The 15,947-nt window shown below is 40.5% G+C and overlaps 1 protein-coding gene across 2 annotated transcripts in view; it reads left to right on the top strand.

Annotated features, from left to right (window-relative positions):
- Positions 1-15,947, top strand: part of ACVR1 (activin A receptor type 1) — a 140,434-nt gene that overhangs the window by 68,823 nt on the left and 55,664 nt on the right. For both annotated transcript variants that reach the window (XM_042994480.1, XM_042994479.1), the window contains exon 3: positions 4,964-5,037. In XM_042994480.1, coding sequence (XP_042850414.1) covers positions 4,971-5,037 — 67 coding nt within the window. In that variant the 5' untranslated portion in view covers positions 4,964-4,970. The remainder of the gene's footprint in view (positions 1-4,963; positions 5,038-15,947) is intronic.

The raw sequence follows: 15,947 nt of genomic DNA, 5'->3' as shown, positions 1-15,947 counted from the left end.
CAAGCTCCTTAAGGGGCTCAATACTTTTCAAGACTGTAAAGTTATTTTGAGACCAAAAAGTGTGAAAGCCAGTGGAGTAAGGCATCCCCAAACTATTGAATTATTGTTCCTCTCTTTTTCCACTACCAGTCCCTCTTTTTTTGCCAACCTACATCTGAAACTTCATATGCTGAAATACTTGAGAGCAGGATAATTGAAAATTTACCTTTAAAAACAATATTTTCTTTTCAGTGTATTTTAAAGTTGGGAATAGATCCTTGAGGCCTCAAGTTGGGACTTTGGGATACTGATTTTTTTTTTTATAATTAAAATATGACCAGGGAATTTATTCCAGAACGTTCTCCTTTCTACATTCTTTTCCCCTTTCCTTTTAGATGTACTGGTTTTAATAGCTGAATTAACTGGTTACCAGAGACACTCCAGACACTGAACAAAAGGGCAGCCAGTAGCGATGCTCATATTTTTTTCCAAAGATTTTTTTTTTTTTTTTTATTATGGCAGGTTTGAGCTATCTATCCTATAAACAGACTAGATTGGGAGATTAACTTTATAATTCTTTTTTTTCCTGTTTTCCATTTATGAGCCTAATATCAAGTATCAATTTTGCTTGCATGATCATAATATGTTAAAATGTATTTTGGGGCATGGGTTTTTGTTGGCTTTGTGACAGGACAAATTGCCAATGGTGATAGTCTTTTAATTTTAGTTTTTTAGGGTTTTTTTTTTAATAGTAGAAAGATTCTTGATTTTGAAGCTTATTGACTGCTGACTTCTATTAGTACCCAAACTAAATGGTAGAGATTAAAGTCACAGAGATGATAAATATCTTAATCCTGTCATTTCTTTGCAGTGTGTATGTGCTTGTGTGTTGGGACATGGGAGTGATAGCTAACTCTTTAGAATTTAAACTTAAATTGAGCTGATTATTTCAGGGAAATTTTGAATTTAGTGATATTTAATGTGCATCTACTTGGTAGTGGTTAATAAAATTGACTGTAGAATTTGCTACCACAGAATCTACAGTCTAGTGAGGAGACAGATGTTCAAAAGCACACACGGGTATGAACATATAATTATTAATTATGATAAGTTCTGTGAATGAAAATTAACAAAGTGGTATATAAAAGTGTAATGAGGGCTGTGAGGGTTGAGGCAAGGACAGTCTAGAAGGAGGTGATAGTTGAGACTTGAAGGCTGAATAGGAATTAGCCAGGTTGGACTCTAAAAAAAAGGACCTACTCTTGAAGAGCATCATGTATACAAAGCTAGGAAGCCGGCTGGTCAGAGTGCCTGGGAAAATGGATGGTTAGTTAGGGACCAGATGTGAGAAGGGAGAGGAACATGGTTGGCAAGAATGTCCAGAGGTGAGTGAGTGGAGGGCTTCCCTGGGCTTTTTGTGCCTTATCGAAGTTCCGCCTCTGCCTACCTTCAGCCTTCTTGGGTCTCTCCACCCTCTTTAACTCTTCTTTCTAGGCTGGCTGTGACCCAGCCTGGCTTTTTTCTTCACTTCTGAAATATGCGTAAATTTGTAGGACTTCATGCTTGTCCTGGCTGTAGGGCCTCTGCGTAAGCTGAGAAGCTGCGCCTTTCTCCTTAAATGCAACCCTCCACCTCAAGGTGCTACCCACCCCAACACATGCGCGCGCGCACACACACACACACACACACACACACGCGCGCGCGCGCGCTTACACACTCATCCTTGTTCTGGTATCTTCTACTCATCTTTCTGATTCCTATTTAGATATAACCTTCCTGGGGAAGCTCTTCTACACAGAAAATCTCAAGTTATTTTGTTAGCAGTCCTATTTAACCCATTTGTTTTTTTTTTATAACTGGCACTTCATTTAGTTTTTAATTATAAAATCATTTGGATGACTATTTGATTATCACCATAGATGAAAGCTCCATGATAGTTAGGGCTATGTTTATATATCTTTACCATTTTAAGTTTCTAATGTCTAATACATGAGTAGACCCTTAATAGGTATTGAAAGAAGGAAGGAAGGAAAGGAGAATTGGGAATTCACAGATAAGAACAAGATAGTCCAGTGGTTTTCAAAGGCTTTTGAGGACATATCCCATCCATTAAAAATATTTTTAAGCATGTACCCTCACTGTGTGTGTTGCTTGTAAGTTTCATATAAAATAAAAACTATGTATGATATAATATACATAAAATAGAAATTTTAAGAAGTTTGACAGTGAAATATTTAAGGTATTGTTAATGGCGATAACATTGTATTATTCAGGATAATGTTTACTATTTATGATACTGGAAGCAAATCCATTTTCAAGTAGTTTTTAATTTTGAATTTGGGGAGCCTGCTTCTTCTCAGATTGAACTGAATATTAACTGCTTTTTTTCTAGTAAAGTGATTAACAAACAACCACTAGGAATAGAGATATCAACTCCACCATTTTCTTATTCTTTCTGGTGCTTTCATTAATAATATATTCAATCTGTAGTTTTAGAACACTTGTAATCTGGGGAGGGCTTGTTTCATAACATACTTAAATTGACCCTCAGAAGTATAGTACATGGCTGTACTCTAAGCAAATCATGTCCACATTTCTTTCTGGAAGACATCTTTTGAACTAGACTGTCAAAGGAACTGAGAGAGACACCAAATAAAGCCTCAAGTTATTTATCGCTCTATTAGATTTTGCATAGGATACAAATTCTAGTATATACAGTCCCTGACTTCTCATGGTTTGACTAAAAGAGTTTTTTGACTTTACCATGATGTGAAAGTGATAAACATTCAGTAGAAACTGTACTTTGAATTTTGATCTTCGGGTTTGACTTAGAGATTTTTTTTGACTTTGCCATGATGTGAAAGTGATAAACATTCAATAGAAACTGTACTTCGAATTTTGATCTTTGGATCCTTGGGTCTTTTCCTGGGCTACCAATATGTGGTATGACCCTCTCTCGTGACACCGGGCAGCAGCAGTGAGCTGCAGCTCCCAGCCACGCTGTCACAAGGGTGAACAACGGACACACCTACCACCATTCTGTTCCCCGACAACCATTCTGTGTTTCACTTTCAGTACTGTATTCAATACATTACATGAGGTTTTCAATACCATATTGTAAAACAGGCTTTGATAGGCTTTGCATTAGATAATTTTGCCCAACAGTAGGCTAATATTAAGTGTTCTAAACACATTTAAGGTAGACTAGGTTGAACTCTGATGTTTGGTAGACTAAGTGTATTAAATTCATTTTCCACTTCTGATATTTTCAACTTAGGATGGATTTATCAGGATGTAACCCCATTGTAATAAGAGTAAGATCTGTATTTTCATCCTGTAATTCAGTAAATGTTCTTGCATGACCCTAGGATCCATGTACCTCTTTTAGGGACAGGAAGGTTAGCGTTGGAGACTGACTTAGACAAGTAATTGATTTCAAGTGCTGTTAGCCCAGTGCTGGGTGCTAGAAGTGACTGCTGATGGAGAGGTGTTTCACCAAATGTTTGCCTTTTGAGCTAGGTCATGAATGACAGGAGGAGGGGAGTAAGTAGAAGAAGGGTAGAAGAGGACGCTTAGGGCTGTTGAGGCAGAGGGAACCAGCAGTGTGCTCCCCATTCAAAGGCATGGAGACAAGATGGTGATGGAGGAGTCTGTATCTGGTTGTGACGACACTGGCAGCCACATGAGGCACTTACATGCCACAAATCAGGGGCTTGTCATAGAAAAGATCTTTGTGAACATGGACATAATAATAACAGTAAAAGAGGACACTCAAGTTTCATGTGCTTTAAAAAGTGTAAAAAGAAGGTACATTGCTTCTTCCTTACGTTGCTATTCCTTACATTGCTATTAGAGAAGGGGTAGACTAAAGTATAATTATGGACCAGTTGAGATGAGGGTGGTAAGATAAGATGGGGACGTGGAGAATGAACAGTCTGACCACCAAACAAAATTTTTGATTTTAATATGAACCAGAAGGTGTCCACTCCAGACAGCTTAGATAGCAATAGGCTTTTGCTCTTTGCTTTGAGCTCTAAGTGTAAGATAGCACACTAACGTGTGCATTAAAGAACTTGACCAGTTTTCTTGTTTATTTACCATCCAGAAAATCACAACTAGTCAAAGGTTTAATTTTTAAAAATTATTTCTTGTACTAAAGAATTAGTATAACCAGAATTTTCATCATATTCCCAAAATTTTGCAGGAATTATTTAAGTTATTATTAAAAGTTCTTTGTTGTAGTCCTTTGACTTAGAAAATTGAGCTTTTGCCAATTTAGGGCAATATCAACTTGAAACTCTTATCTGGTATCTTACTCTCTCTTGATTATATAGTTTGATGTATTTCACATTTACATGATCTCTTCCTATCCTGGTTGTGTCTATCCTGCATTGCTTTGTCATAGATGAGGGATAAGTTGTAGGTTTTTTTGTGTTGTTTTTGTTGTTGTTATTGTTCCCCTTTTGGGCTGTGTGATGATGCTCTACCTCTAATTCTTTTAAAGTAGAAGTAAGGTTCAAAAATTATGCTTGAATTATTCAGTCACTTAATCTTTAACATCATGTTACAACAGTCTATTCATATTTCTCAGAGGTTTTAAATTTAGTGCCAATTTTGCATTTCATAGGATAAGATAAAATTCTAGCTTAAAATTCTTTGAGAATGCTTAGCCTTCTAGCTGGGAATTTTTTATGTCCTTATTGAGTTGCCTCTAAGAGGGTAGACCCTCTGGACTCAGAGAAAGTCGCAGCTGCCTTAGAGTGGCCACCAGTGGGAGGTAAATCTGATTAACTCCTTAAGATGATTTGTTTAGAAATACGTAAAGGGTATATGTTTAAATTTACCAAGAAATAAGGCGACATATGTGAGGGGGATTTGTAAGAAAGGCCTTGAATGGCAGTTTGAAGATAGTATGCTTAATTTAATTTGTCATCCTACGGTTAAATTTTTTGTTTTACTTATATGTCTTATTTTTCCTCCACAGTTGTACAATGGTAGATGGAGTGATGATTCTTCCTGTGCTAATGATGATTGCTTTCCCTTCCCCTAGTATGGAAGGTAAGTGTCTCACAGCTATTTGGAGTAGGGTAAGTTTCTGTGTAGTGTTTGGCTCTCTGTGAACTAGGTTGTTCTTAATCCTGCCACACTTCACACTCCTCCATTCTCCCCCTTTGTTAAGACTTTATTTTTTTAAAGTCATGTTTTTGGTTCACAGCAAAATGGAGAGGAAGGTATAGAGAGTGCTCATATACCCTTTGCCCCCACACATTCAGACCCTTCCCCATCACCAACATCCCCCCACCAAAGTGGTACACTTGTTATAACTGACGGACCTACACTGACACGTCATATTTATCCAAGTCTGTAGTTTACGTTAGGGTTCACTCTTGGTGTTGTGCATTCTGTGGGTTTGGACAGATGTATAATGACGTGTATCCACCATTATAGTATCATACAGAGTATTTCATTGTCCTAAAAACCCCCTGTGCTCCACCTGTTCATTCCTTCCCCCCACCCTCCTTACCACTAGCAACCACTGATCTTTTTACTGCCTTCATAGTTTTATCTTTTCCAGAATGTCATATAGTTGGAATCGTACGATATGTAGTCTTTTCGGATTGGCTTCTTTCACTTGTGAGTAGGCATTTAAGGTTCCTCTGTGTCTTTTCATGGCTCATTTCTTTAGCAGTGAATAATATTCCATTGTCTGGATGTACCACAGTTTTATTTATCCATTGACCTACTGAAGGGATACATCGGATGCTTCTGGGTTTTGGCAGTTAGGAATAAAGTTGCTGTGCAGGTTGTGTGTGGACAAAAGTTTCCAGTTCCTTTGGGTAAATACCAAGGTTTGTGATTACTGGATTTTATGGTAGAGTATGTTCAGTTTTATAAGAAACCTCTAAATTGTCTTTCAAAGTGACTCTACCATTTGCATTCCCACCAACAATGAATGAGAGAGAGTTCCTGTTGCTCCAACTCCTCAGCAGCATTTGGTGTTGTCAGTGATTCTGGATTTTGGCCACTCTAATAGGCATGTAGCGGTATCTCGTTGTTGTTTTAATTTGCGTTTTCCTGATGACATCTGACGTGGAGCATATGCTTTTATATGCTTATTTGCCATCTTTCTATCTTCTTTGGTGAGGTAGCGGTTAAGATCTTTGGCCCAATTTTTAATCAGGTTGTTCGTTTGCTTATTTTTGAGTTGTAAGAGTTCTTTGCACATTTTGAATAACAGTCTTTTATCACGTGTGTCTTTTGCACATATTTTCTCCCATTCTGTCACTTGCTTTTTCATTCTCTTGATGTTGTCTTTCACAGAGCAGAAGTTTTAAATTTTAATGAAGTCCAGTTTATTATTTCTTTCATAGATTGTGCCTCTAAAAAATTATTGCCGTACCCAAGGTCATCTGGATTTTCTCCTATGTTTATCCAATAATATTACATTATGTAATACTACGTAATGGGCTTTACATTAAGTTTCTGTTGGACAGTGCCGTTGTAACCAATTTAGGTGTCTATAGTCTAGATTCTGCTCTAAGCAGTGTTAAAAACATTTCAATAATGCTACAGTACCGAGAAATTATAAATTAAGATATAAATATATAAGATAAGATATAAATTAAGGATCCCCTGTGGTAAGTTGAAAGAATTGGAGGTGTTTAAATCAGAGGAAAGGTTGGGTCCTAAGTTGTAAGAATTAGTAAGAATTGGGTTGGAAAAATTTGATAGTAGTTCAAATTTTTAACAGTCAAATTTTACCAGTCGTTCTCACCTGGGAGTTATTTTACTCTCCAAGGAACATTTGACAATATCTGGAGACCCAACAGGAAAACAGGAATTTTCCTCCTCTGTGTAATTGTTACACTATGGTAACTAGGAAAAAAAAATCTACAGAATGTAGTGGCACAAAGTCCCTCCAAATTCCATTCCCTTCCCTAGATATAGTATCAGTTTCGTATGGTATTAAGCAGTTCTTACTGGTTTCATTTGATATCATGGGTGGGCCTGTGGTTGTGGGTATGTAGTATGAAGAGAGAAGAAGTGGAGAAAGAATGGAGAAGAAAGAAGGAGAAAAGGGTGTTTATGAGTCAATATTAACAACCATGTCATTGGTTGTTTTTTCCTGCTTTTAGCTCTTGAACTGCCCAAAGAATCCGGCAGATGACCCCCTAAAGCCCCAGTGCAGATATGTCATGAAACAAGTCAGTCTGGCTGAAATGGAAACGGATTGCCCCTGAAGTCCTGCTCTTTAATATATCACCACCACTAGGATGTTTACAAGGAAGGAAAAGGACTCTTTATTCTTTAGTTGCAATAGCTTTTTTTTTTTTTAAACCAGAATATCCAGTGCGTGCTATAGCCTAGAGTGCTCTAATCCTAATAACAGTTGCCTTAGTCCTGTCTTCCCTTCATGACTCAACTTCTTGTTAACTGTCAATAGCATATTCTGTGAAAAGACTCTTTGTTTTTGTATATTTACTAGGAATTAAAAAAAAAAAACCCACACTGAGAACCCTTGATTGTAATGTACTCTAATATATTCAACATTAGTCATAAAGCAAATGTTAAGTACAAAATATTTCACCAAAAGAGGTAAATAATAGGGCAGATAACTAAAATCTTTATACTAGCGCCAAAGATTATTGAGTGCAGACCTTTCGACTACCAAGTTTAAAAGGAAATAGAACCATGTTTGATGTTTGCAAAGTAGCTATGGCACCTGATTGATTGTGCTTCAGTGGAGCTAGATGGCATTACTGGGGCATAAATAAGAAAGTCATAGAGATTTTATTCCAATATATTTTGTTGGGTAGTGTACTCTTTTTAGTTCATTGAAAACAACAACAACAACTTTCCCTTTGTCTCCCAAATTACTCCCACATGTTTCTTAAATATTGATTGGAAATAGTGTGCACTTCAAATAATAGGTCCCCAATAGTGATTTTGGTAGAGTTTGGTTAGTATGAGTGTACTTTAGAATATTTCTCAAGTTGTATGGAATCCTAAATACTCCATGTCAAAAAAGACTAAATAGGTCTGGAAAATACTGCTTACTATAACTATCTCCTTGATGATCATAGGCAATACTTATTGAGTGGTGGCTAATATATGCCAAATGTTTTATATGAGTTATTTCCCATAATTCTCATGATTACCCTGATGAGATAGGTTTTTGGGGATGTGCCTTTGAATTGGTTAAAACTCTCGCTCAGGATTACACAGCCAACAAAAAGGTATAATATACTTTAAGGAATGGTATTCAAGAGCTTCAATCATTATCAACCTTCTTCAGAATATTGCTTTTTTTTTTCTGTACCTTAAATTAGCTACGTCCACACTGACATTATATCTGATGCATGCTAGACTCCCCCTCAGTCCAGTCTGAGAGCTGAGATGAGAGCAGATGATCAGGCTCCTTTACCTGGGTTTATGTTTTTTTTTTAATTTCTCATCTCTCATACCAGTATTCATTTTTCATGTTCATTATATACACAACTCTAGCTGCAGGAAGAGTTTTATTTGCTCTCACCGAGAAGAGCACTTGAGTCCTAATTATCCATATATCCTTCCTATCCCTTCCCATTAATAAGACTAATCATGCTCTAATACTGCTATTATGCCACTGGGGAGAAGTCCATTTTGTTCCAGGACCTCCATGTTTGGCTTTCCCTTTGTCCCTGAGAGCATTTGCAGGTGACGTCCATGACACAAATACTTAAAATGGAATATTGCTTCAGAAATATTTCTAAGCTAAGATGACCCACATTTTATCAAATTTGCAAGCCATAGTTAGATTTTATTATAGCAGGGAGCACTGGACTTTTGCAGAGGTTTGTTGCAAGAGGTTTTGGCCTGTTCTAGAGAAGATTGGTAAGTTCTAAATTAGTTTGTGGGCTGACTTGATTTTATTATTTCCAAAGCCATCACCACTCAAGACTTTCCAGCCCAATTACCCAATGAGGGAAGGAAAGGGATAACTTCAATGGACTTTTTGTTAGGGTCCACAAAGGTGCCCCTCTTTGCGACTGTAGAAGAAGAATAGAATAAGCCTTTCTTTGAATTTCTCATTATTGAAGATTCAGGAAGTTCTTGAAGGGGCGAGTGAGTGTAAGAGAAATGTCTTTATTAAATTTGTTGCTCTCATTTCTCATTACTATAATTTATCCCTTTTCAGAATAAAATCTTTTTCACTGACACATCATCAAATGAGAGACTTTTTGGGGAGAGAGATGAGAAATATTGAGCTATTGTTTGCCACTCATTACTAGGACCTAAAGTGTAAATATCTGATGGAAGTGCACACTTTTAAGATCCTGTTTCTTTATTGTCAGATTTTCTTCTCTAACAGACTGGTGGTGTGTTAGTTGATGTCAGGTGAACTACGACAAAGTTTCCTTTTAGTTTTTTCTTCTTAGGAGATGTTTGTTTTGGCTGTGGGTAAACTGAAGCCACATCCATTTTTTTCCCCCAGTGGACATTATAAAATGTTCGTATTTAGTGCATTTATATGAGAGGAGGGTAGTAGCAGTAGGAGGTGGAGAAGACTCTAAAAATTCGATCTAAGTCAAATACTGAACAGATGTGAAAACAAATCGAAGACCCACGCTCATGAAACGATTTCCTTGTGGTCAGCAGTGAGAGGGCAGCGCAATAGCTTCTCGGCTTCTCTTTTTATGAAGATAGGTCTCAAGAATGAGAAGATGGTTGCCATCTCCTCTTTATGGAAAAACTTGCGAAGCAGGAAATTTGTTGATGTGTCATATATGCAACTTTCGCTCTTGGAAAAAAGTAAACACCAAGGAAAATAAGACATAATAAAAAATTGCTTTGTAACTCCCAAAACGCTATTAGCCCGTCCTCAGGAAGTTCCTTCTGCAGCCCAGCATGACCTCAGGCAAGCTTCCACAGATAATGATTATATGGAATAGTCATAATTACTCAGAACTTATGTCAAGTCCAAGATCATGTAAGACACAGGGCGGAGTGACTTTCAAACTTTTCACTGTGACTCACAGTAAGAAACATTTTAGCGTTGGACCCAGCGCATCTACATTTAGAAACGTTTTAGAGTAGGACCCACACACATCTGAAACACAAAATTCGTGCAAAAACAGCAGCTACTCTTACTATGTTTAACGTACTCCCATTTCTTCTCTTTTTTATTCCATTCGGCTTTATTTTAATTTAAAAAGAAAAAAAAAAGAGACCTTGTTTTCAACCACAAAATCGATTTCCCTACCCACGAATGGTTCATGCTCCATGGTTTAAAAAGGTGACTCCAGTCTGCTCCTAGGAGCTCCCTGCCCGGAAGTGCCTGCTGCCCTCAGGTGAAAGCTCTGACCACCGACCTGTGCGTTCTCCAGCAGAGCTGGCCTGGAACCTTTTATTTTTTCACGAGTTCACAAAGCCCCGACCATCCTCTCTGTCCGAGCCAGTAGTTTGACAGGAAGAGGGAAGTTTACATTTGTGCCTCCTCAGCCTTGGTCGTTAACACTGGAACAGCTGCTGCCTGATTCTAATCAGCTGAATCTGAGCTCTGCAGAGCAGGGTGTTTTCCTAGATCCACGGTAATGCTCCATCTAATTCTTTGTTATGGGTTAGAGCGGAGCACCGACCTTCCGAGGATATGAAATTTGGGGGATGTGGCCAGGAGGGAAGAAATAAGAGGAAGAATGAAATTTCTTTTGGGCAGGAGGTGGTGAAAATCACCTTAAGGAAACAAAAACAACCACCTCTGCCTGTAATCGAATGGTGATTTGGAGTGGGAGTGGCCTTACGTATTTATTTAGTTAGTTAGTTGTATTTATTTCACCTTCTACATTCTGGTACCTACACCAAGCTAGTTTGTATGAAAAGAAGAATCGGATCCATTCAGAAAGGTTGTAAAGAATAGATAGGAAAAACAAAAACAAAAACCCGTAGTCCAGTTTAGAATTGGACTCATCTGGTGTGTTTATAATACTACACACTGCCATGTTGAATTACATTGTCATGGCTTCTCTTTATCTTCAACATCGTGTCCTAATTCATCTGCTTCACAATGTCAGTTTTGCAAAGTGTTAGGGTAATTTTTGGTAGGTAAAAATGATGTGGTTAGTCAGAGAGTCTTCTGAAGGGAAGGCTCTTGGCCATGCAGAGGAAGCAGGCCTTTCTCAGGAGAGAGACAGAGTGAGACAGAGTGAGACTGTGTCATGAGCCATGTTCTTTGTCTTCACTGCGTCTGTGTGTGTGTGTGTGTGTGTGTGTGTGTGTGTGCGCACGCTATTTCACTTCTCAGGGTCTATTCCTGTAGCGGCGCGATAGAAACAGTGACAGGGTGGTTGTGAGGAGTTTATGGGGAGTACAAGCAAAGTGAGCCCTGGAGCGTAGGAAGCCAAGACTTCGTGGTGTTCATCATCTTATCCCCAGTGTCTAAGACAGCGCCTGGCATATAATTGGCGCTCAGTGAATATTTGACAAATGAATGAATAAATAATGTTGGCTACAATACTAATTATTATAATATAAGAAAAAAAAAGAGGAGACAGGGACTGGTCTGGGCTGAGGAGATGAGAAGAGCACATCTTTCGAAGAATTTATTCTGAGTTCGGGAAAAAAGAATCAGTTGTAGCACAATCTTACAATCTTCGACTGATTAATTAGCACGAGTATGCTAGTAGGCGCTGGTGATGTCAGCATAACTAGAAGTGGTTCCTTCTGTCAAGGAGTCACAGTCTGGTTGGATAAGGCAAAGGTTAAAGCACAGCACCGGGGATATCAACAGGAAGGACCTTCATATCACACTGGGCTGGGACTGGGGACAGCAGTCCAGGGAGCAGGAGTTTGGCAGGATGAACGGGCATTAGACCAGCAAAGGAAGGGCCGAGAAGGACTTCTGATGCAGAGACGGGCCCCACCCAGAGAAGTCGTGGAGGTGGGGGAATGTGAGGACACCACCTGCACAGTCCAGCATGGCCAGCACAGTCTTGAGAAGGGAGCCGGGTTGAGAGTTCAGGTCCTACTGGCCCGGCAGGGTCTGGGGTACTGAGGCGGGTGTTCCCTATCCTGAGGGGAGTGAGAGCCATTGAAAGATTAAGTAGGGGTGGTTTGCATTCGCAAAGATTTGTGCAGCGGAAGTGGATCACGGGGTACGGCAAGGCGAGAGGTACACGGGTGAGGAAAACTGGTTCTCCTGTGGTGGTGGACAGGCCCACATGCCATAGTTTGGGAGGCCTCCCAACTGTGGCAACTTAATGGTGGCAAACAACAAAAACAAAACCTGAGTTCAAAGAGTAGACCTCTGTTACAGACCTTTGTTATTATTATTCACGAATAACAACTGCAGTGGCAACTGAGAATAACCTAATAATAATTCCACTGCTACTTTTATTATGCAAACAGAAGCCTGAGCTGCTGACTTTTCTAGCAACTTTTGCAGGACATTTAAATCCCTCTAGCTGGCCCTTTGTTCCTGTGTTGCCATGGAGTGTCAATAAGCCCAGCTCAGAATAACCCAGGCGGTGAAATGCGAGGTACATCTTGCTCGCTGGCATGTTGGCTGGCCAGGTTATACTGTTTTCATCGCTCCCGTCTTGGGAGGAGCACTGGGCAGCTGGTTGCCCTGGCAGCTGTGAAAGGTGTACGTCTCTTGGCTGCCCGGAGTTTGAAATGCAACCCAGGCTTGCCTGCCTACTGAGCATGTGCGGCTCCCGATTGAGCTGATAGCAACTGAAAATAGCCCACTGAGCACCTGTCCCTTACACACCAGCCCCTGGCCGACTGCCATTTAGGACAGTGGGGACTCAACTTGGTGGATAGGTGAGGGGCTGTGTGGATTTTAATGGTTCTTAGGAAGATCTTAGAAACTTTGGCCCTGGCTGAAAAGGAAGAAGAAGAAGAAAAAAAAAAAAAAAGCAGCAGCCTCTTCTGAGCAGTACTCTTTGGCACGTCTGGGGTTAGTGGGTGGTCACGGTGGCTGCATAATATACAGTATGTGCTGAAGACATCATACAGTTCTCTTTGCTCAGCCACAGTGTGGTCCAGTAGACTGAGAGAGAGGTATATGTTTTCTCTTGGAGATAATAGCTTTCCTGAAAAACTCCTGGAAGGTAGCCATCCAGGGTTTATACTGTTTCAGTCTTAGAACGGGAAGGCATGGCGTTAAACTATTTTGTTTGATTTTCTACCTGTTCTTTAATCCCCAGTGATTGTCAGTAGACCACTTCTGCATGGTGTCTCTTTGCTAGATTATTCTTTCTCAGCAGTCCAAATGCGGCCATAGAATAGAATCACAGCATGTTATGGGGCTGCCTGTGCCCCTTTGGGAATCCTTCCCTTTCCTTCTGGGCTTTCATGTCTTCAGCGGGCTTGCCATTGTTGGGCACAGTTGGCATGTCAGTGTGGATGGAAGCGGGCTCTGGAAGGAAATACTTCTGAAATGACTGGGTGTATTAAAGCTACTATTTAAAAGTGACCCTTCGGAGATACTTGGGTTACCTTCAGGCTATCAGTGCCCTGCAGCTACAGGAGCTGATGGGAATCTGTGGAAAGTCTGGCCTGCTGCTTTCGCCTTAGTTTGTGTTTAGATATTCTTGCTCCCTAGCCAGTGGCCTCGTGACACATCTCAGATTTAGCTGCCTTTCTTCTGCCAAGGTTCAAGATGATTGTGGAAGCTGGGAATGGTATGCAGTGCCACAGAGATTGGGGGCGGAGGGGGAAGAGAGGGTTTGAAAAGCCAATTATGGTCCACAGCACTCTCAAAAAATGCTTTTGGTGTCTACCTTGAGCGTAGGCACCTGGAGCCTTTCTGCGGGCTCAGGGCTGAAAAAAGAATAAGCTCAAAATGACCCCCACTCAACCATGGCCTGGTGACTGCAGGATCCTTTAGTCTATTGACTACTACGCCAATCTTCTTAAGCGTTGAATTTGGGAGTTAGCGGCTTCTTGTGGACCATATTAGTTAGACTGATAGGGAAAAGAAGATATGCAAAGCAAAGATGAAGCTAAAGGCTGGAGTACAGATGCCCAAGACATGTATTCATGGGATTGAAGGCATGGGATTCCTCTCGTAATTAACCTTGCCCTGGCGTTCTGGACCCAATAGGGCCTTAGGACGTGAGTTGGGAAATTGGGGGTTAGGGTGGTAGCGGTATCGGAGGCTTGAGCAGTGCCCCCACTTTTTACCCTCTGATAGCTTAATCTCTTGTGCTTCATGCAGGCTGTAGAGAATGTAGTCTAGAAATCCCCTGTTCTCTCCGTGCATTTTTCTGGGGGTGGGGTAGAATAGGGAGCTAGAGAGGAGGAATTTAACTAATTGTGGACATTTTTACCTTTGACTCCAGGTACTGCATTGCCTAGGGGCTGGCATCCTAAGACTATTGTTCAACAAATTGGAGCCCTGCCCATCTTCTGAGGGATTTATCTCTGTGGTTTGAAAGCTTCCAGAAAGGTTGTTGGGGATGTGGTGGTGGTTTGTTGATTGTGAGTAAAACCTTGAAGGCCAAGTCACCGGTAGGGCACAGAAGGGCAAATAGAGGTGGGAGCCTTGTGCTGAGTCCACACTATAGTTCCTTTCCCATCATCCTATACCACGCAGAGCCCTTGGTTAAGGTTTTCTGTAACGGCAAAATTTTCAATACAGCGCCTGGCTAGGAAACCCTTACTGGAGCAGCCGTGTACTCCCTAGTTAGCCTGTGGAACTCACATGAGTCAAGCATACCTCTTCCCACACTGTGAACAGGGCTTCTAGCCTCAACATTTGATAGACGGTTACCACATCGCTGGTTCTCTTCAAATCCAAATGACAAAGGGATCGCTTCTCTGAAATGTTTATAATCAACCAGGTCTTTTTCTCTCCACCCTCAGGCTGTGGTACTCTCTGTTACTCTTCCAATAAGTGGAGATTCACTCAGGGCCAGGCGTTGTCAATATATGCGGGTGGGGTGGGGATATTTTCTGGTCTCCAAGAGAATTCCTTAGTAGGTAATTTCCGTTAGGTTTTGTAATCGTTTGTTTTTCTGAAGGGAAGATTGAAGAAGTGTGAAGACATGATGAAGAAAGGGGTCATTATTTTCCCCCTGTTAAAGAGTTGCTTCATTGACATAGTACAAGTATTAAAACGATGTCTTTGCTACATTCTGGGAATCGTAAAACGCATGGAAAAGACAGACCAATATTGTCTTAGGTCAATACCCCACAATGTTCTTTAACTTGTTAGTCACTTAAACACAGACCAAGTTTTTGGCTTTGAAATAGAAGGTGTGGCTGCTGCAATAGGGCTTAATTTACAGGGATTATTTCAGAGACAAGGAGTCAGCTCAGACACAAAATAAACAGATGGCACTTTTTTTTTCCCCCTCTCAGCTTCAGCAGTTCAAATGCAGGATGACTTAGGAATCCTTATCACCTTCAGCAAAGCAAGAAGGGGAAAATGATGTAATTCAGTCTTTCCCTACTCCCTGCTGAAAACGCCATTACTTTCACTGATAGGAGAAAAATGGCAGCAAATACCAGGGGCGTCTTTTTCACTGCTGAGCAGACAAGTCCTGCATGACTCCCCTAATGTGGCCGGAGGCCAGGCGCTTACTATGTTTTGATCATTCTGGTCACCTTAGCATCAGAGTAGCCGAACGTCCTCACGTCAGCCATCCAAGGAAGGACCATCCATACAAGCCCTGCTGTTCTATTAATGTGTTAAATAAGTCCTTGTTTTAGGGGCTCTTGTATTTTACCTCTTTCTTCTAACAACCAGGCAGACAGAACACCTACTGTACCACACCGCAAGTATTAATTTTCTACACTTGTAAGCCAGAGTAGGTGAACAGATGTGACGCTATGGCGAACTCCTCTAGGAAGAAATGGCTTGCACAGACATGCTGGCTCGGTGACTAAGCCTTGCCTTAAGATCTCTGCTGACATTTAAAGACTTTATAGGCTCAGTCTGCTCTGAAAACCAGCATCATGTCTCTTCCCACCTCTAAATCCTT

The sequence above is a fragment of the Panthera tigris genome, chromosome C1 (assembly GCF_018350195.1).
Source record: "Panthera tigris isolate Pti1 chromosome C1, P.tigris_Pti1_mat1.1, whole genome shotgun sequence".
Lineage (NCBI taxonomy): Eukaryota > Metazoa > Chordata > Mammalia > Carnivora > Felidae > Panthera > Panthera tigris.
The sequence above is the reverse complement of the archived record's forward strand: the minus strand, read 5'-3'. Positions and strand labels throughout refer to the sequence as shown.